At 48.6% G+C, this 21,357-nt stretch overlaps 1 protein-coding gene across 1 annotated transcript in view; it reads left to right on the top strand.

The window, feature by feature from the left end:
• The window catches only part of AGRN (agrin), a 297,229-nt gene that overhangs the window by 185,041 nt on the left and 90,831 nt on the right, over positions 1-21,357 (top strand). Inside the window, exons 4-7 of the mRNA XM_055001300.1 lie at positions 7,367-7,582; positions 11,500-11,724; positions 17,056-17,280; positions 19,268-19,474. Of these exons, the coding sequence (XP_054857275.1) occupies positions 7,367-7,582; positions 11,500-11,724; positions 17,056-17,280; positions 19,268-19,474 (873 nt within the window). The remainder of the gene's footprint in view (positions 1-7,366; positions 7,583-11,499; positions 11,725-17,055; positions 17,281-19,267; positions 19,475-21,357) is intronic.

The following is a 21,357-nucleotide window of genomic DNA, read 5'->3' as shown; positions in this document are numbered from 1 at the left end:
ACTCTCACCTTTCCATTGGACTGCCTCCATGGAATTAGATTAAAAATAATGGGCCCTCCTTGGTACACCGTCATGGTGGCCAGATAAGAACCTGGTTAGCTCAGGATGGGCCAGGGTGGCCTTGGATGGCTTTGGGAATGAAGATGGAAGGGAGGCTGAACTTGGAAGAATAGTGCAGGTTATGGGCAGGGTAGGGCAGAATTGATTGGATTTTCAGACTCCAGTATTTTGCCTATAAGGTTGCAAGCTTTGATCTGAATAATTAGAAGGTTACCTACTTCTCAGGATTGCCGAGAAACGGGGGGTAAATCCCTGGGTTAAAAGAATTGGAAGTAACAACAACAGCATATCTGTGAGACTGCCTCTCACCATATGTTCCCTGGAGGGTACTCTGTTCCTCTGGCAAACAACTACTGGTGGGCCTTGGCCCCAAGGACGATCTCCTGGCCTTGACCAGGGCCAGGGCCTTTTCGGTCCTGGCACCAACCTGGTGGAACTCTCCATCTGTTGGAATAAGGGCTCAGAGAGATTTACTATCCTTCCGCCGGGCCTGCAAGACAGAGATGTTCCGCCAGGCATATGGTTGAGGCTGAGGTGGGGGCGAGCTCTTCTGCTGGTCTCCTGTTGAGAGCGATAGAAAAAAAAACCCTCCCAGTTTTCTCCACCAATATATCAATGTTGTCTGCCCAGCATGTTTTTGGTCAGGGTTGAGCAATATGGATTGCCACCAAATTTTATTGTGAAAATGGTTTTTATGCTTTTAATGTCGATTTCATTGTAAACGTGTTTATTTATGTTGTGATCCACTCTGAGACCATTCGCAGGGAGAGCGGATAATAAATCCAATAAACAAACAAACACGCAAACAACAACACCTGCACTTACATACTGCTTTTCTAGACAGATTAGTGCCCCACTCAAGGTGGTGAACAAAGTCAAGTAATGGCCTGAGGTACTTTCCACAGGTAATCTTCAGAGTGGTGTAGTGGTGAGAGTGTCCAACGAGGATCTAGGAGACCAGGGTTCGAATCCCCGCTCTGCCATGGAAGCATGTTAGGTATCCTTGGGCCACTCACATACTCGCAGCCTAACCTAACTTACAGGGTTGTTGTGTGGATCAAATGGAGGCGAGGCGAATAGTATAAGCAACTTTGGATCCCCATCAGAGAGAAAAGCACTGAAAACAAGCAGTTTGGCACAATAGCTTGTCCCAAGAGACAATTAGATGATGATGATTTTTGACAGAGCCATGCCTGGCTCCATCCCTTTTCTCTTAGATGCTACCTTCAACCTTCTTGACTGCACCCCATTGAGCTTTAGCTTCTGAGCCTAAAAGGCCTGGCAAATCTGGAGACGGTTTTACTGGTTAGACCAACCCTAGCCCTACCTAGAAGATCTGCATGTGTACAAGATGGTGCAAGAACATTTCCATCTGCATAACAGAACAAAGAGGAACCTACTCTTGGTGGTAGGCTTTGCATGCAGGTCCCAGGTTTGATCCTTGGCATCTCCTATGGAAAGGATCTAGGACAGAAAGCACTGAGAAAAAAACATGACCGAGACTTTGGAAAGCTGCCACTTGTCAGAGTAAATAACACCCAGGTGGATGGACCGATGGTTTGACTTTGTATATGGCAACTTCATATGTTCACCCCCTTCTGGAAGCCGATTACTAGGTTTGGGATGGAAATTGCTTGTGAAGAAACCAACAGAAAGGACACATCCTCACAGCGCCGGAGGCTATTTGTGGCCAAATAAGGATTGGAAACCCTGGCGTCCAAGATCTAAGGCCGCCACTCTGCACAAAAATTGCACACTCCCTTGTGTTTTTCTGCAGCTTCTCGCACCTCGTTCCCCTCCCCACACACACACACACAAAAATTTAAAAGAGCAGCCAGCACCTCTCCTTCATTTGCAATTTAGATAGGAAACTAGTCCTTGCTAGCTGCTCTGATTAGTATGCATGATAAAAAGATTTGTGTATCTCTTGTTAGGAAGCGGAGTCCCTCTCCCTTGATTCTCCCCCCCCCCCCTCTTATTTGTTCCTACCAAGTTTGCTCATGGAATCCTCTTGGCAAGCTTTGATGGCTGTGTGTGTGAAAGAGACAGAGAGAAGAGGAAGTGTGTAGATGAAGTCATCGGTGCTATACCTGGGCAAGAGAGGTTTGCCGCTTCCAGCCTCGGAAGTTCACACATGAGTAATTACATTTCAGGGGGTACATTTTTAATTGTCACAGCATCACTCCTGTGAGCTGCAGAGAATGAATCTCTTCTCCCTGCGCTCAGAACACACAATGGCAAATTACCAGGCAGACGAATGATCTGGAGGGGAATTCTGGGGGGTTGAGCTGCAGGCAGAAAAAGCAAGAAGGGTTCCATCTCTCTGTCGCAGCATCCAGTTGTTCAGAAAAGCCGGACTTTTTATTTTGCATGACAGCCAGCATGGTGTAGTGGTTAGAGGGTCAGACTAGGACCAGAGTGACCTACGGTTCGAGTCCCCGCTCTGCCATGGAAGATTGCTAAGTGACCTTGTGCCAGTCACATAGTCTCAGCCTAAGTGAATTCGGTCCCCACCTACTTCACAGGGTTATTGAGCGGATAAAATGGAAGGGAGGAGAATAACGTGCGCTGCTTCTGAGTTCTCATTGGAGAGGAAGTTGGGGTATAAATGGAATAAGCAAATAATGCTTCTGGGATTTGCTTTCTCATTGGCTACCTGCCTGATGACTGGCAGAATGTGTGCTGTTGGATCAGACTAACAGGCTATCTATTCCTGCCTCCTGTTCCCCACGGAGGCCAGCCAGAGGCTTTTGGGAAGCCCACAAGCAAAGCAAGGCGGTGACATCCCCAGCACGTGTTATTCGGGATATACTGCTCCTGAACAAGGAGGTTTCACTAAATCAGTGGATGATGGTGCTGCATCTGCTGGGCTGCAAACCCCAGTGGGTGGTTTGTGGGAGGACTGCTGCTAGTGCACGTTAGCGAGAGAGCGGGTGCCACACCCGCCCAGACTTGACTGTGCTCCAAAGGAGCCCTCTCTCCATGACCCTTGCTTTGCCACCCTGTCTCTCAGCATTGCAAACAAAGAGTCTCTCTACACAAGATGCCTCGGCGTGTGTTTGTCAAGTGTAGGGAGACACAGTGTTAGCTACAGGGCCAGGGCGCCCATTGAGGCCAGGTAGGCGGTGGCCTCAGGGCGCGGGGTGCTGGAGGGGGCGCTGGAGGAGATGCTGGGGGCGGGAGTGCGCGCCACGGAGCTGCAGCCTCCCAGCCCTCCTGCCCCGCCCTGCGTTGCTGCCGCTGCCAACACACGCCCCCAGCCAGGCGCAGCAGCCACGGGCAGGCGTCTGCGGCGGCACAGGGCAACCGAGCAGGAGAGCTTGGAGGCCACCCGTGCGCCGTCCCAGCCACCCGCTGCAATGATCGGGCCGGCGTGCGTGCGTGCGCACGCCCATGATGATGTCACACATGACGTCATCACGCAGGCCGGTGCGTGTGAGCGCGTGCGGGGGTGCCCGGCCCACCGGCTGCTGCGGGCGCTGAAAATCCTGGCGCCGCTGCTGGTTAGCTGGGAAGTGTAGTTTTAAAAGACAGAGCCGGTGGAGAGCAGTCCTCAGAGGGTTTGTTAATTTCATCTTCTCTCGGAAGGCTCTGTCAATTTCACCTCTCCAGTCTAAAACTGTGGAATTTTAACCAGAGGGCAGCAAGGAATAGAAATGGGCTGGAGCTGCCTTCCAGAGCCGGGCTTGGACCTGGAGAGGTTATCATGGGCTGAAGTTTCCCTTCTGGCATTTCACAGCCCCTTCCCACAGCTCCAGTGTATAGCAAAGCCTTTGCCCTGCTGCAGGCTCTGTCTTTTTAAACTACCCTTCCCGGCTACCATTGCATCTCCCGACACGTGTTCTTCACATGTCAGATGTCTCTTGTGTAGAGAGACTCTCCGTTCGGAGGCAGCAAACCTCTCAATGTCAGAACTGGGAGGCAACACCAGGGGAAGGCCTTCGTCTCTACGCTCTGTTTGTTTGGCCCTCTGGGACAACTGGTGTAGTGGTTAAGAGCCAGTTTGGTGTAATGGTTAAGAGTGCAGGCCTCTAATCTGGAGAACCGGGTTTGATTCCCCACTCCTCCACTTGAAGCCAGCTGGGTGAGCTTGGGTCAGTCACAGCTCTCTCAGAGCTCTCTCAGCCCCACCCACCTCACAGGGTGTTTAGTTGTGGGGATAATAATGACATACTTTGTAAACCACTCTGAGTGGGCATTAAGTTGTCCTGAAGGGCGGTATATAAATCAAATGTTATTATTATTATTATGGTTAACCTCTGTATGAAACGGCATGCAGGACTCGATGGACTAGACGGGTGCTTCTTATGTTAATTATCCATTGCTGAAAACTCTTTTCCACCCGCGACATGTCCTCATTTAGTCTGCAGCTGCCTCCTATTATTTTTAGCAAACCGAAAGGGTGTTTGTTTTCCAGGCTAAAGATACATTTAAAAAACATGTGTCCTTCAGTACATTTTCAACAGTTCTAAAAAGACCTCAGTGGCTGCCATGTGATAAATGGCAAGCTGTGCATGGATGGCGCCTTAGTGCTCATGTGTGTGAATCAACATAAGCTGGAGAGAAGGTACATGCATCCCCTTTTCTGAGATTTAACTTCCACCAACCCTATGGAGGAACCTGAATTCGGAATGCAGAAAACATGGAAAATTTAAATTAATAAAATCAGGAGGAGGCAATCTGAAAAGGCAAACATAGGGGCTTAGAAGGAAGGGGAGAAAGAAAAAATACCCCCTGATCCGTTAGCGCATGTTGGCTGCATCATTCAACCGTGCAGAGAAAGTGAAATGAATGCTACTGATTTTCACTCCCCCCAAATCCTCATAACCTCCCTCATGTTCTGGCGTTTGTACAAACAAAATTTGGCATTGGATCCATCTCCCAAATCCAGCTAGGCTTTTTATTTTGGGGAGTGGGTTGCAACCCTATTTGTGAAGATGTTTGCGATTAATGCTTTTGTGGGTTTTATCGAATGGAGTTTGCTGGGGGCTTCTTTGGATGCTAATTGAGCTGTTCATTGATTATCGCAGGGCGTTTTAATGTTTATCTCGTCATTAACCGCATTGGGTATATATAGAGGAGGGAGAATGTGCTTATTCTCGAAGCGAGAGAAAAATAATAATGCTATGGGAACACTATATAAGGGTGAAGAAGTAGGGAGACATTATGTTTAATAGATCCAGAGGAGTTAGCCGTGTTAGTCTGCAGTAGCAAAATAGCAAAGAGTCCAGTAGCACCTTTAAGACTAACCCACTTTATTGAGGCATAGGTTTTCGAGGACCACAGGTCTCTTCGCCAGATGCATCGACAGCTTTCAAGAACCACAGCTCTCTTCATCAGATTCATCTGACGAAGAGAGCTGTGGTTCTCGAAAGCTTATGCCTCAATAAAGTTGGTTAGTCTTAAAGGTGCTACTGGACTCTTTGCTATTATGTTTAATGTTTATTTTGACCTGATCGGGTGCTTGGCGCTGTACAGAACACAGTCCCTACACAACCCACATTTCTAGGCCAAAAGGGGATGTAGAGGAAGAGTCAGTTAACCCAGAGCTGTCTGCTTCATCCCAGGGTGGCTCTACAAGGGCTCCAGCAGAGAATGGTCTTTGCCGTTGCCTGCTCCCTGAGATATTTTTTTTTAAAGTTGGAGATCCCGCAGTATGAACCAGAGACCTTCTGCATGCAAAGTCAGTACGCTATGCTAGCTGAGCTATGGTGCTCCCTAGCCGAATTGTGCGAGGACAGGATATATTAACCTTTGAAAGTGGTATCTTAAGAAAGGAGCTCTGACCTTTGAAAGATTTCACCCTGAAAATCCTGTTGGTCTCTCAGGTGCCACTGGACTCAAATCCTGCTGTTCTACTACAGACAAACATAACCCCCCCAAATGTTTGAAACGGTGCTGTATGACAGCGGACCCCAACCTTTTGGGCACCAGGGACCTGTTTTGTGGAAGAGAATTTTTCCACGGACCAGGGGGCGGTGGTTTTGGGATGATACAATTGTGCGCTTTATTTCTATTATTACATTATAATATATAATGAAATAATTATACAACTTACCACAACGCAGAATCAGTGGGAGCCCTGAGCTTGTTTTCCTGCAACTAGACGGTCCCATCTGGGGATGGTAGGAGACAGTGACAGCCGAAGTGTGTTGCTTATGGTTGTTGTGGGTTTTCCGGGCTGTTGCTTATGTCCAGTCCATAATCTCGTTTTGGTTACTGTCACTGCAGAAAACCCTACTTCACCCTGCCCCCCACTCACCTCCTGTACGGCCCGGTTGCTAACAGGCCACGGACCGGTACCGGTCCACGGACCGGGGGTTGGGGACCCCTGCTGTATGAGACTAGCTCTCCAAGATTCCAGCAGTTCTCCAAGATTCCAATTCTGTCCTATAGTAAATGTGATTCTGCAATAGGAATAAGTAAATAAACATGTATTTTGTTGCTGGAGTGCCTGAATGATACAGCGTTCCATTTTCAAGTGACGTTTGGAAATGAGTTGGCAAGACCTGGGAGGAGAGCAGGGAGAGGATGTGACATGGAGGTTGCAAATAGATTGGGGGGTGTCAGGGCAGCATCCATGGGGAGGGCAGAAAAGATAAGGAGCATCCTGAAGCTTTGCTCCATAAGTGGGGGAACCAGGTCATGCAGTGGGGCAGGTTCAGTTAGACCCGGTTTACTGGCTCAGTAATGGTTTTGTTAGTTTTTAATGGTTTTGTTAGTTGTGGAAACAAAGAGCGCGTGCCAGAATTCTCTGTGGCACTTCCGAGGGTCCCTGGCATGTCTTCTGTCCTAAGCGCTTTGGGTAATAACCGGGGCATAAAATGTTGTGTCTTGAAGATGCCTTGGGCAGTGCAGAATACAAGTCCTGGTTCTCTTTCCTTATGCCTTTCACTACAAAATTTTAGCATGTGCAGAACCCATTGAACTTGGAAAATGCTTTGCTGGCTTTAATTTTACAGGCCCTCAGGGCGACTCCGTGGACGAGGGTGCTGTTGATCGCATCTAATGATCATAACTGCTGTCAGAGACTCACCTAAAGCTACATACCGTAGTCCATCATGCTAGAAAGAGGGGTGGGGATGGCTTGTGTACAAGTTTTTTTGCTTCCCAATACTTTCCTTTCCTTTAATGGTACGGCTCTATTGGCCATAGCCTTAAGCCAGAAAACATCCCAGTCCATTTGTTTTGTGTAGATTTACTGTCTGTTTAATCTCTCAAACTAGGATTAGAAACTTCAGTTATAAAAGAAGACATAAGAAGAGGTTCTTCCTCATTCTAACTCTCCTTCTTTCTGTATCCGCAGTATGCCGAGGGATGCTTTGCGGGTTCGGCGCTGTGTGTGAGAGAAACCCCACGGACTCTTCGCAGGGCGTGTGTGTGTGCAAGAAATCCACGTGCCCTTTGGTGGTGGCACCTGTCTGTGGCTCGGATTATTCTACCTACAGCAACGAGTGTGAACTGGAGAAGGCTCAGTGTAACCAACAGAGGCGGATCAAAGTCATCAGCAAAGGGGCATGTGGTGAGTGACGAGATCACAGCCCCCAGGTATCCCACTTCCCCTGCATAGGGCCATGTAGAGGAGACCAGAATAAGCTTGTCCCCCCTCCCCTGCCGGCCAGGTAAGTGGGGGCATGGGGTGGAGGGTGGGGAGCAGGGGATCCCCCCCCCCTCCGGCAGGGGGCTGGCAACCCTATTTAGGAGCCAGGCTAAAAACTTCCCTTAAAAAACCTTTTAAACAATTTATGGTCTGCTTCTAGCCTAAGGATAATTTTATCTACTTCACTGCTGGCCGGCCAATGTGTATTGCTGTTGTTACACCCTGGCTTGTTTTAATGGTGTTGGTGTGTTTGTTATCATTTGTGCTTTGATGGTGTTTTTTTAAAATACTCATGTTTTTTAATGGTTTTGTTAGTTTTAAGCCATCTTGACCAGGTTTCTGGAGATACAGCACACACATTTTCCAAATAAGCAAAATCCCTGTCCCTAGGTACTACCACTGCCCCTGGGAACTTCCCAGCAAGTTACAGGGCCATTCAACCCCTGGATGCCATATGGAAGACATATGTTCCATGATCTTTCTGGAGACGATAGCCGTGAGAGAGCTAGGGAGGAAACAGGAAGTAGGTTTTGGCTAGAGAAGGAAGTTGGGGTCAGTTGAGGAGAAAAGAGGCTTTCAACTGGGAGGAAACAGGGGGTGGGTGATGGCTGGAGGGGAAGAGGGTTTTGCCTTGAGAGGAAACAGAAAAGCAAACAGGAAATGGTTGTTGGCTAGGGAAGGAAACAGGAAGCAAGTTGGGGAAGGAACAAGACGTGAGTGTTAGCTGGAGAAGGAAACAGGAAGGAGCTGGGGAAGGAACAGAAAGTGGGTGTTAGCTGGAGAAGGAAGCAGGAAGGAGCTGGGGAAGGAACAGGAAATGGGTGTTAGCTGGCGAAAGAAACAGGAAGGAGCTGGGAAAGGAAGTGGGTGTTAGCTGGAGAAGAAAACAGGAAGGAGCTGGGGAAGAAACAGGAAATGGGTGTTAGCTGGAGAAGGAAACGAGAAGGGGCTGGGAAAGGAAGTGGGTGTTAACTGGAGAAGAAAACAGGAAAGAGCTGAGAAAGGAACAGGAAATGGGTGTTAGCTGGAAAAGGAAACTGGAAGGAGCTGGGGAAGAAGATCGAAAGTCGCTTCTATCTATGGAGGAAACAAGAAGTGTTCATTGAGCAGAGGAGCCACGTTTAAAAGCATGCATCAGCCATGGTGCTGAGAAGAAAAGTTGGGCTCTACATGAACCTCTCTTCCTTCTGTCTGGCTGTGCTCTTCTAAGAATCCTGCGCTCCCTGCAACGATCACCCCACCCTCTAATGGTGAACAAGTAGGCCCGCCTGCTTCTGTCTGCAGCCTCGTACAACAGAGCCTCGCACACTCATGTGCAGACGCACACACCCACACTTGTGCATACAAGCATGCCTCTCACCCTAGAGCAGCTTATTTGGCAGAGGGGGCTGGCAAGAGCAGCTAATGAAGCCTTCTCGGTAGCGGGGCACGCATCCGCTGCTAGCTAGGAGCTGTGCAAATGAAACCCCCAGTCCGCTTGTCTGTGAGTAAATTAACTTGACCCCTCTTTCTCTCTCTCTCCTGATGAGAAACTCCTGCTCATGATAAATCTGCGCTTCTCAGTTCCTGCTGGAGGCTCTTGGCGGAGGCAAGGGAGGGGGGAGGAGCGAACTGGGCACGCCAAGTGATTTATTTAAAATAATAATAGGGGATTGGGGAGGAGGAGGGAACAAGTGACAAATGAATTGGGGGGAAATAAATAAATAAGTGGGAGCCAGGTCCTATAAATAACACATTGGCCTCGGCTCCTGATCAAATGGAGAATTGCTTCTTGATGGCTTTCTCTAATTACATTTTGCTCACGGTGCATTAAAAACTTCCTGTTGCCCATCCGATTAGGATCTGGGGGATGATTCACAGTTTAGTTTTCTGAACTCTTGACACAGCAAGTACCCAGATCTACACGGCCCACTTCAGTGCACGTTTGCCATGAGTTCTGAATGTTTAATGGCGAGATTTTTGTCACAACAGATACGAGCTCTAGGATAGGAGCTGGAGGCAAGTGAGGTCAGGCATTTGTTTGAGTCCCGGACCCACCAGCCTGTCTATTACATTTTAGCCCCACATCAACCTTGTGAGGCACGTTAGAAAAAGAGAGTGGCCCAGGATCACCCAGTAGAGTTGGCAGGTCCCTGTACCCTCACGGTGGGAGGGGGAGGGGGACCTGGAATTTACCTGGTGCCAGCAGCGAGGTCTTCTGCGCGCACGCATGAAGCATGCCCGTGCTCCAGTGCCTATGCAATGATGTCATTTCCAGAAGTGATGTCGTCACACTGGCCCCAGGAGGGCTCCCATGTGAGTTGGCGGGCCAGGTGGCAAAGCCCCAAGAGTTTGCCCGCCATTGGCAGGCACCTGGGAACGGTATCACCTGGGAACGGTATCACCCAGTGAGTTTCATGGCAGAAGGGGGACTGGAACCCCATGCTTGCCAGGCCTCGACTATGACATCTCATTGGAAAAAGGCTTGCAATAGTCTTGTTACCTCACTATTCAAACTTTGCAAGGAGCGCCTGAAAAGGTCAGAGGCAGCTTGAGAAAAGGGACCACTAAGGGGAACCTTGCATGTGGATCTCCAAACCACTGGATTGACCGATCCCTTCCAGACAGCAGCTCATGCTTTAAAATAACAGAAATACGGAGCATCTAAGCTTACAGATGTTACACACACTGCCAGTATGTGTGTTTTCTTCTCCTGAACCCTTTTGCCAATAGGCACCCTGAGGGGGAGGAGAAGGAACAGATTGTCTTTGGGAATCTGGGATGTTTTGTCTGGAAGAGAGACCTCTTCCCCCAAGCGTTTCGTCCCCCTTTTCTACAAGACATCTTTGTGTCTGCAGCGCTGGCAGCCGTGACACCGATTCCCCACCCGCAGATCTATTTGCGGGGTCTAGCAACCCACACAAGCCGCACTAAGAATCAGGAGCTGCAGCTGGTGCAGGATTCTACAGAAGGACTGCAAATGGCACGCAGCTCCTTTTCTTGCTTGTTCATAGATGTGTCAATGATTTTATGGGCTCAATTCAAAGTGTTGGTTTTAACTTTTAACGCTCTAAATGACCTGAGCCGCCTCATGTGAAGATATGCCTTTTTCTCCATCTCCTTTCCTGTCCAGGGAGGAGATTCCGCTTTAGACCCTGTCTTTGCAGGAGATGAGGTCATTGAGGGCCTTCTTGGTGGTTGCACCAAAGCTGGGGAATTCCCTGCCCAGGTGACACCTGGCCACCTCCCTCCTGTTTGTTTGACCGCAAGTGAGGACTTGGCTATTGCAGCAGGCATTGACTTTGCTCTTGGGCTGAAAGGGAAGTTTTTGTGCCTGCTATAAATATACGCAGTTTGTTCTGTGCGCGATTAGCGTTTTTACGTTTTGCTGTTGTTCCTAGATGGTTGTAAACCATATCAATCAAATCCTGTTCAGGAAAAAAATGCTTTGCGGTATATCATGGCCATCCAGCAAAGCTCTCAAAATATAGTGCAGTGTATCAAAATCACATATAAACTGTCAGATCCGCTCTCCCCGTTGTCTCTGCAAGCTCTCCGTTCATTACTCAGGATGCAGGAACGACTCTTGGCCGCTGCAGACGATGCGGCTTGCAAAGTCGCACGCTTGTCAGTATCATTTAGCAAACAGATACGTTTCAGCATTAGAGGCCGGCCGGCCAAACGAGGATAATTTTCGTTGATTGTGTTAGTAACAAGATCCCCCCCCCCCCGCACAGCGTGGATGAGCAGCTGCCAAGTGGGGCCGTTTTGTGGCAGTTTTGTGGCCCTGTGGCTCAGCAAGGTGCGTGCTTCCTCACCGTCTGTGCGCTTGGGTCTTATTTCTCTCTCCTTTCCCGCAGGTTCAAAGGACCCCTGTGCCGAGGTGACGTGCAGTTTTGGCAGCACCTGCGCCCGCTCCACAGATGGGCAGTCAGCCAAGTGCATCTGCCCGTCCTCGTGCAGCGGCGTGCCCGAGAACACCGTGTGTGGCAGTGATGGCAAGGACTACCGCAGTGAGTGCCACCTCAACAGGCATGCCTGCGACAAGCAGGAGAACATCTTCAAGAAATTTGATGGGCCTTGTGGTGAGTTGCCAGGGGCAGCTAGCTGCCATTTTGGTTTCTCTTTGACAAAGGAGGGGGGTGTCAGCCTTCTGGTTGGGGTAGGGAATGTCATGCCCCCAGGTCCTGTAGCCCGCTGCCATGAAAAGTGGTGACGGGAGAATTAAAAAAAAAAACAACAGCATCGTGTGCACTGTGACCCCACTTTGGGTAAAAACCTGGAAGTTACAGAGGATAGCTCTAGGAATTGCTGGAAACTCTATGGTTACTTACTCTTCTGTTTTTGAAGATGTCTGGGAAATGGGTAGTGAAGGTGCATTTGTGGCTTCAGTTCCTGGGTAAGGGCAGTGGTGGGGAGGCAGGAACCAGGCAGGAACTGTAACAGATGCTGCTCTTCCCCACATCTATTGCTTGTGCCCTTACAGGGGTGGATTTGGGGTGCCTCGCCATGCTTACCAGGCTACCTTGTGGGCAACAAAGATGGTGAGGGGTTTGGAGACAGAGACTTACCGGGAAAGGTTGCAGGAGCAGGGTATATTTAGCATTGAGAGCAGGCGACTGAGAGGTGATACGATAGCCCTCTTCAAGTAGTTCAAGGGCTGTCCCATAGAGGATGGAGTTGTTTTCCGTTGCCCCGGAAGTTTGAATCAGAACCAACGGATTGAAATTAAATCAAAAAGAGTTTTTGGCTAAACATTAGGATGAACTTTCTGACAGTGAGAGTGGTTCCTCAGTAGAACAGGCTTCCTCGGAAGATGGCGGACTCTCCCTCGGAGGTATTTAAGAGGCTAGATGGTCACCTGACATCTGTGATATTTCTCTGACTTAATATGAATGTGTCATAGATCAAGAGAGGGAGCGCATGAAGGGATGAGTCAGTGGTAAGATCTCGTGGCCCTTTCCTATATGCCCAGGCAGCCCCGGCGCCCCTGGGCTGCACAATGACATCATCACGTGATGATGTCATCACGCAGTGACATCGGGGCCATTCACCGACGGGTGACTGGGGTGGTGCGAGGAGGTCGCCCGCGCTCCACCCGCCGCCCTGGCCGCCTGCTGTCCCTGGCCCACGGCTCCTGCACCCGCCCGGGGGTGTGTGGCAGCGCTGCAGGGTTGGCGGCGCTGCGCATGCCTCCGCCCCCAGCACCCCCTCTGGTGCCCCCCATGGCCCCCGCGGCCCCCGCCTCACAGCCTCAACGGTGGCACCAGCCCTGTGCCCAGGATAATACCACTTTGGGATCAGGAAGGAATGTGCCTCTGGGCTACACTGGGCAGGGATCCTGGAACTTTTTTGCCTTCCTTTGGGCATAGAGCAGGGGTCACTGAGGGAGAGGAGGGTAGCTGTGAATTTCCTGCATTGTGCAGGGAGCTGGACTAGATGACCCTTGGAGTTTGTTCCAGCTTTATATTTCTGTGTTACAGTGGGGCCCCGTTTTTACATCATGCATCGAACTGGTCTCTTCAGTAACGTACACAGGACATTTCCGGTTCTGGAAATGCACCGTAAACACACACCCTGGAGGCTCAGTGGATAAACAAGGTTATCTGCCCTAAATTTGCCAGTGGTTTTCAGGACACATAAATGGCCTTTGGGCATTGCATGGAAGTCGCAGTTCACACGGTTGGAACGTGAAGACCAGCTTTCTGCTTCAATTTGTGGAGCATCCCTTAGTCACTCGGGTACCTTTTCTGCCCCTTTACCGCAGCCCCTACACTATTGTTCCTTCACTCTCTTGCAGCTATATTTATTCTCCAGGAAACAGTTTTAGACTTTTACTATCTAAAAATCTAAAAAAACTCACCCCTCCCATTGTTACCATTTTGAGACACTTGAAAAATGAAAAGTACATCAGAAAACCAAAAGGGAAACATCTCACCGAAAAAAGCGCAATTCCTAATGTTTGTCTTTCCTGTGAACACATGAAGCTGCCCTGTACCGAATCAGACCCCCATGGTCCTTCAGGGTCAGTATTGCCAACTCCAACTGGCAGCAACTCTTCGGGGTCTCAGGCGGAGGTCTTTCACATCACTTACTATCTGATTTTTTTAACTGGAGATGTCAGGAATCGAACCTGGGAACTTTCATATACCAAACAGATGCTCTACCACTGAGCCACAGCCCCTGTGGCAGGAAGTGTCAGCAATGGAGTGGGGTCACACATTTGTTAGAGACTAGGGTTGCCAGTCCCCCGCTGGGACTGATTCAGGCCCCCTGACTCGGGCCCAATCTGGTCCAATTTGGGCCAAATTGGGCCCGAGCACAGGAGCGCTCCAGGGGGTGGCCGCGGCCCGCGCAGTGACATCTCTTCCCGGAAGTGACATCATCACGCAGGCCTGGGAGCAATGACAACTGTCCACAGAGAAGGTGGATGCTGGGACCCCCACCTCCTGCTGGGAGGACAGGGGAACCTGGCAACCCTATTAGAGATCCACTGGCCATTATCCTTGTTAGGGCCTTTCCCTTTTATGCACCAGCAACAGGAGTCTTTTGAGGTGATCTCTGTAGCGCTTACAATACCCCTGTAAGGAAGGCTGATATTATTATCCTAACATTTTTGAGCAGGGGAGGTGGGGACTGAGGCTTATGAGACTCGCTAAAGGTCCTGGCAGACGTGAGACGTACCTTCTGGATCACCTCAATTTCTTGGCCTCTGGGCCACCTCAATTCTGTAGATCTTCCCAATTAGTTTCAAAAACTAATAAAAGGTGCTGCCTCCCTCCTGATCTCAGATTTTTTGAGGTTGTGCATGGCTGGGGAATAATACTTTGGAAGATCTCAAAAGCACAGTTGTCAGTTTTTGTGCCCAAGGACTTACAGAAGCCAGGTTTGGTTCTGCTTTACTGTGTGTTTACGAGGTTAAGGAGCCGTCCCCCCTGCCCTGATTCCCTGCACACACAATTCTTCCAGTCTCCATGGAGATTTGTTAATCCTTTGCCCCTTATCCCCCCCCCTTTGGGAGTGGTCGAATTGTAATGTAAGTATTTCAAGATAAAAAGGGCCATGTGCGCACTTTTTCAATGTATTCACGTTTCTGCTGTTAATGGAAGGGAACCGAGCTGGCCCTTCTCAGGTATTATCAGCCGGGCACGAAGAACACCCCGGTGGAGAGAAGAGAGAAGGGGATTAGCCAACAAGCAGACTAGTGTATTTAGCATTCTGATAAGAGCACCCAAGCGGTGAATGGAAGGTGATCCGGATAAACCCAGATTAGACAGGCGGGAGACCGGAGGCCTGCTGCTCCATACCTGTGCTCTGGTGCTTTCTGTTACAGCTCTGTGCGCACATTGCCCTTGTGCAGATATTTGTGTTTCGGGGTGGGGTATTTCCCTACCACCTAGAAGGCTTGAATTTCTAATGAATCCGTACCAAACTCTGGGCCCAAATCAAGGATACTTGACCTGCCTCTCGCTGGTTTGTCTTGGTATAAGTAAATAACATAAAGAGTTTCAAGGTTGCCACATCTAGTAGGGAGCTGGCTTTCTCTAGCGAAACAAGGTGACTTGCAGATAACTGTTTGCAGGGGGAGGCGAGGAAGACACAGGGTGGTGTGGTGTAGTGGTTAGAGTTTCGGATTAGGCTCCGGGAGACCCAAGTTTGAATCCCCACTCTGCCATGGAAGCTTGCTGCTTACAGCATGAAGAAAATATCCTTGATGGACAATGACTTTTGATAAATTGATTGTTTCATGATTTATGGTTGTCATATATGCGATTGTATTAATATCCTGTATATTTATACTTATATGAGTATCAGAAGGCACAGTCACTTTTTGAATTGGCACAGGCACTTTATAGATTGTGAATGCATACTCTGCGGTTATGTGATCTCGGTATTGCTTCGTCTACCGTTTCAGACATATGTGGTATGTTTTAGTGCCTTCCTTTGATGTTAGACAGTTTGCCTATAGAAATCTGTCTTTTGTATTTGTTTCTTATTGATGATATGCGTTTGGAGCTCATCTAATTGACATATTTTGTATGTGGAATAAGTTCACAATTGAAAGAATATTTTCAATGAATATGTACATTTTTAAAAAGTGTGGTTAGTAAGTTGGTCACAGCATAGTTACTCTTTCTGGGTGTAGACCAGGGCAGGGTCCTCAAAATAACAACCCTAGTATGGAGGGAGGTGGCAGACATATGATCTGGGAGGGGAGAGTATATTTTTAAGTTCTTTTCATTCACTATGTCCATCTAATGTACTTCCTTGTCTGAGAAGGGAAAACCTCTAAGGATATACAAAGAACTATGCTGGATTAGACCAAAGGGCCATCTAGTCCAGCATTTCTGTCTTTCACAGTTGCCTCTGAAAGGCCCATAAAGGTGGATATTGATGCGAAAGGTTCCCTTTATTGTTGCCTTCTAGCAAGCTGTATTCCAAGGTATAGTAAGAGTGAATAAGATCAAGAGGGGTAGTTCTCTCTGTAGCAGTGGAAAAGAGCAAGAGTCCAGTAGCACCTGTAAGACTAACAAAATTTGTGGTAGGGTATGAGCTTTCGTGAGTCACTGTTCACTTCTTCAGATACCGTGGCCGTTTCCACACGGCTTACCTTTGCTCGGAACGACCCGGAACATCGCTCAAAAATCGCGGAAGATCGGGTCGTTCCGAGCAAAGGTAAGCTGTGTGGAAACGGCCCGTATGTGAAGAAGTGAGTGGTGACTCACCAAAGCTGATATCCTACCACAAATTTTATTAGTCTTATAACAGCGAATAGACACTGATGGATCTTCGCCCTCTGTCTGCTGTCCCCCTTGTACCAAGGGTTAGTTGACTTCAGTCTTGCGTGATCGGCTTCTTCTTTTTTTTTAACAAAAAAATTCCAGTTGTTTATTGTTGTATGATAAATTTAAAACATCGAAAACTGCACACATGGGGCCTCTTAACAGTTGAGGCACAACTAACCTGTTTTAAGAGATTCTGAGTATTGCTTAAGAATATTAAAAGGACCTCATGAGATCACACCAAGATCTGCTTAGTCCAGCATTCTCTACAAGAATACTAGCAACTAGCCAGCCCTAGTTGGTTCCCCTGCAAACTGGCCAGTGGTTTTACAGTGGGCCGACATCGCCTTGGTTACTCAGTCTTGCCTTATAGCATCTGCATCACAGCCAGTTTTTATATTGCAAACTAGATGGTTGACGCCCAAGCTTATGGGCAGAGCATGTGCTTTGTTTGGAGAAGGACCCACATTCTGCCTCTGGTGTTTCCAGTTGAAAAGGGGATCTTGGATAGCCAGACCAGGAAAGATGTTTGAGAGCCTTGGATAGCTGCTGCCAGCTGGAGCAGACACCTAGACGTCTCAGAACGTGGCCGCTTTCTAAGTGGCCATCTTTTCCCTCACCTTCTCTTTGCAGACCCTTGCCGGAGCACCCATAATGACATGAACCGAGTTTGCCGGGTCAATCCCCGCACCCGACGTGCGGAGCTCCTGCCCCGGCCAGAAAGCTGCCCCCTGAAGCGGGATCCGGTGTGTGGCGACGATGGAGTCACCTATGAGAACGAGTGCGTCATGATGAGGTCCGGCGCTGTTCGGGGAATCGTGATTCAGAAAGTGCGGTCTGGACAGTGTCAGTTTCAAGGTATGTGTGCTTGAACTTGAGCTGTTGCAGTGAGTCTTAAAATGAAGTATGTGCTAGGCACCTAGGAAGAAGCCCCCGTCTGAGGTTGCTGTACGACGTGATGCATTTCAGTTCTCCTTCAGAAATGAATGGAAAAATAGCTAAAGGTGTCTCAAATAAATGTTGGAAATGTGAACAGCATGAAGGAACATTTTACCATCTTTGGTGGACTTGTAACAAAGTGAAAAAAATTTGGTTACAAATACATATGTTAATGCAGAGAATTCTAAAGGTAAATTTACAGTTAAAACCAAGAGTTTTATTTGTTGGAAATTATGGATAAAAAATTGAAAAAAGAGTATAGTATTTTAATTCTATCTATGGTAACAGCAGCACGGCTTTTATATGCTCAAAAATGGAAGTGTAAGGATCTGCCTTCACTTGAAGATTGGACTGGAAAGACTTAGCTGAGATGGCCAAACTCACAGCTTCAATTAGAGACAAAACATTGTCTATATTCATGGCTATTGGGAAACCCTTTATGGACTTTCTGTGAGAGACGAAGAAAAATGAATTAATGATTTGTGGTTTTGTTTTTTAAGAATAAGGATTTGGGTTACTAAGAAGATGAGATACCGAAAAAAGATATTAATTAAACCCGCTGCCGGCGCCAGGGTTTCTGGAGCCTGTGGCCACCCCCATGTGTGCGCACACACAGTGTGCACGCACGCCCCCAGGCTGCGTGACGTCAACACATGATGACATCGTCACGAAGCAAAGCCGGCCCCATTGGCCGGCGGGTGGCTGGGACGGTGCGCGGAGGCTGCCCCTGCTGCCCGCCTCTGCACGCTGCCCCTGCTTCCTGCCGTGCCTGGCCTGCGGCTGCTGCTCCCGGCTGGGGGCATGTGGCAGCAGCGGTGGCGGCAGCGGTGGCACGGGGCTGGCCAGCTGCAGCAGCTGCGGGCCAGCCACGCCAGCTCTGTGGCACACCCCTCCACCCCCAGTGCCCCCTCTGGCAATCCGGCGCCCACAGCGCCCGCCTCACCGCCTCAGTGGTGGCGCTGGCCCTGATTAAACCACAAGCTGATTGACACTAAAGGAGGAAGTGTTGTAGGGAAAAAAACTGTAGTGGATTAACAATATGCTAATGATGCTTTTTGGTTGTTTTTACTTTGTCTTAGGTTGATGCATAGGCCACTGCTGGCTCTTTGTAGTGTCATGGTAATATCTTACTTTCTTCCTTTTGCTCTATCTTTTAACTTTTCCACAATAAAAATAAAAAATGCCAAAGCAAAAGAAAAAAAATGAATAGAAACATTTTGTTTCCGTGGAAGAAAGTGAAGAATGGCTACAATTGATGCGTAGTTTTGGAGAAGGGCAAGGAGCATGGGTAAGGTTGGGGTCAAAAGTAGCCCCGTTTACCATTGAAATGAGGTCAGGGTGGACGACGGGGGAGTGGTCTCGTAGGAGAAGACCGTTTGTAGGGTTGCTGCAATGCTGAGTTCGTCCATTGGAGACAAAGTGGAATTCACGTATATGCCTGGGGCCATTGTGGGTTGAAAGGAGAACAGGAATTAATGGGCGCATCCATCAGATATTGCGGAGCAGGACTGAGAGCATCCAGCTATCAACTAGGTATTTACCTGACAACATACATATTTTCCTGTTTACCTTCCAAATAACTGCACATTCTCTGCCATGTTTGGGGAATGCTCGTGATGGCTGGATTGGATGCCTGTTTCCTGTTCAGCTCACACTGACCCCAGGAAAGATACTTGCAAAGAGTTCATTTTTATCCCTTTTATAAACAAGGAACGTTCTTTAATTTTACTTTCCTTCCTGGCCCCAGGATTTCCTCCTTTCTAGCCAATGAGGGAGAGGACCCCTCTGCTTCAAGATCAACCTCTGAGCACCTTTCCTTTCTGCTTTGCCCCAGTAGCTATTGACGGTCTGTGCTATTGCCGACCACAACGTAACTTTTGACTCTTTCCTTCTTGGCTCTCTCTAGACAAATGCAGGGACGAATGCCGCTTTAATGGGGTGTGCCTCAACCGCCGGGGGTCCGCCCGCTGCACTTGCGAGCGTATCGCCTGCGACGGCTCCTACCGGCCTCTTTGCGGCAGGGACAGCAGGACTTACAACAACGATTGCGAGCGCCAGAAGGCTGAATGCCAGCAGAGAACCGCCATCCCAGTCAAGCACGAGGGCCCTTGTGGTAAGCAACGTGCTCAGGATGGTTCCCTCTCCCCTTTCCAATCACTGCTGATTTGCAAAGTGAAAACAACCCTCCCATCCCCAATGCCATCTTCAGACTGCCCAAGGCTTTTCCCAATTCTGGTTTGTTACAATGGGAAGAGACCCTGTGCGCCCCATCCCACAGGTAAGTCACGCTCACCGAGTTCTTAGGCTGCCAAGGGCAGGTCTAATTGGCTCTTCCTTTTCAGTTCTTGGCCTGGATCCTTCTCCCTTCCTGTTACTGATGTTGTCTTGCTTTTGCATTTTTGTCCTCTCTCCCTCCACCCCTCGCTTGTGATGGCAAATATTTGAATAATAAAGTCCAGAGTGTTCAGTCCGTGGCTCCCATCCATCCTTCCATCCATCCATCCATTTGTCTTCTCACTGTTGGATGCTTGGTTGTGCATCTCAGAAGTAGCCCTCATTGCTCTACTTTTATACCACTCCCCCTTCACAAGTTCCTTGTCGGGGTAATGCGAATACCCTCTCTCCTCCATCCCTCGTCCTTTCCCCTTTCCCCTTCTTTCCTACAAGCCTTTCTCAGTTTACAGGCATGGTCTGTAGGTACCCAGTTGCCAATGGGGCATCTTTCTGTTGGATGTTGTTTTTCTTGTCTGTCTCAATTCTGGGGAACAGAACAATGAAAATGAAGCAGGTATTTATTTCCTTAAAGAAAACGTACATCTGTCAGCCTCAGAGCCCGTTTCTTTGTTTTTAATCCTGGCTCAGCCCTGAAATAAAGGAAATTAATAACAAAGCGTTGCTCCCTTGACCGTGTGCCGAGTGCATTTCTTTTTTATTTAGCTGGAGCAGGTGGCTGCAGGTGGAATTAAGGGCCAAGGCAAAGAGTCTGCAAACAGAGTTTGACCTTGGCAACTTTTAGAAATTCACTACTGGCTATAAACAGGCCATAAAGCTATTTAAATCTGCCCTAAAGTTAAAGTAATAAATGAAACACGCCCAGGGGTATGGTTGTAAACTGCACTGCCACTGGAATATGGAAGGAAGGTGGGATACAGAATGTGGAACTGGCTGGTCAATTTGGCTTCTTGAGATGCTCAGTTTCTATTTTTATTTTATTTTTTTTAAAAGCAAGGTTCTAGCTCTTACACCTGCCAAGAAACGTTTTGTACCTAATGGGGGCAATGTCTGCAGAAATGGTAGAAACCAGACAGTAGCTGGGGGAAAAAGTCCTGTGATTTAAGCCCCTTGGCTGGCTCCTTGGCTCTGACCAGCCGAAGTAGAATTCTTTAGTCAAAAATGCTTTTTTAAAAACCATAGAGCAAATGTTGCAAAATACACATCATTAGGTAAACTTGCTCAGTATTTCCAGTTTACAGAATCCATCGTTTTAGTATGGAGTTTAGTGTGTCTTTTAAGCAGAGGTTACCCACCGCCCTGTATCTGTGTAAAGGGGATTAGTGTGAGAGGATAGCTGCGCCAAGGTAACTTTGAGCAGGGATTTGCCTCTTCAAACTTCGCCAGGATCCCACAGTGGCTCTGTCCGTCTGAAAATGCAACAGACTGTATATATCCCATTAGAAGTTAAAAACAACAACAACACAACCTCGCACAATATTTAAAGTTAATCTTTATCTCCTGCATTTTTGGACCTCCCAGCTGTGGCAGGTGAGAACGCCTCCCCCTGCGATGAAGGAGTCACGATCTTGTTGGCAAAGCTGCAGATTAATTTTGAAAGCACGCTAGGCAGAGCCAACCCCAGGCCAACGGGACTGTGTTCCCTCTGAAGCTTAGAGCTCAAAGCCGAGGCTCATCGTGCAGCACTGGAGTGGCTTCAAGGGTTGCTCCGGACTTTTATCTGTGCCTGGCGGAGCAGGTTTGGGGCCCATCTGGGCAGGGAGA

The sequence above is a fragment of the Eublepharis macularius genome, chromosome 17 (assembly GCF_028583425.1).
Source record: "Eublepharis macularius isolate TG4126 chromosome 17, MPM_Emac_v1.0, whole genome shotgun sequence".
Taxonomy (NCBI): domain Eukaryota; kingdom Metazoa; phylum Chordata; class Lepidosauria; order Squamata; family Eublepharidae; genus Eublepharis; species Eublepharis macularius.
The sequence above is the reverse complement of the archived record's forward strand: the minus strand, read 5'-3'. Positions and strand labels throughout refer to the sequence as shown.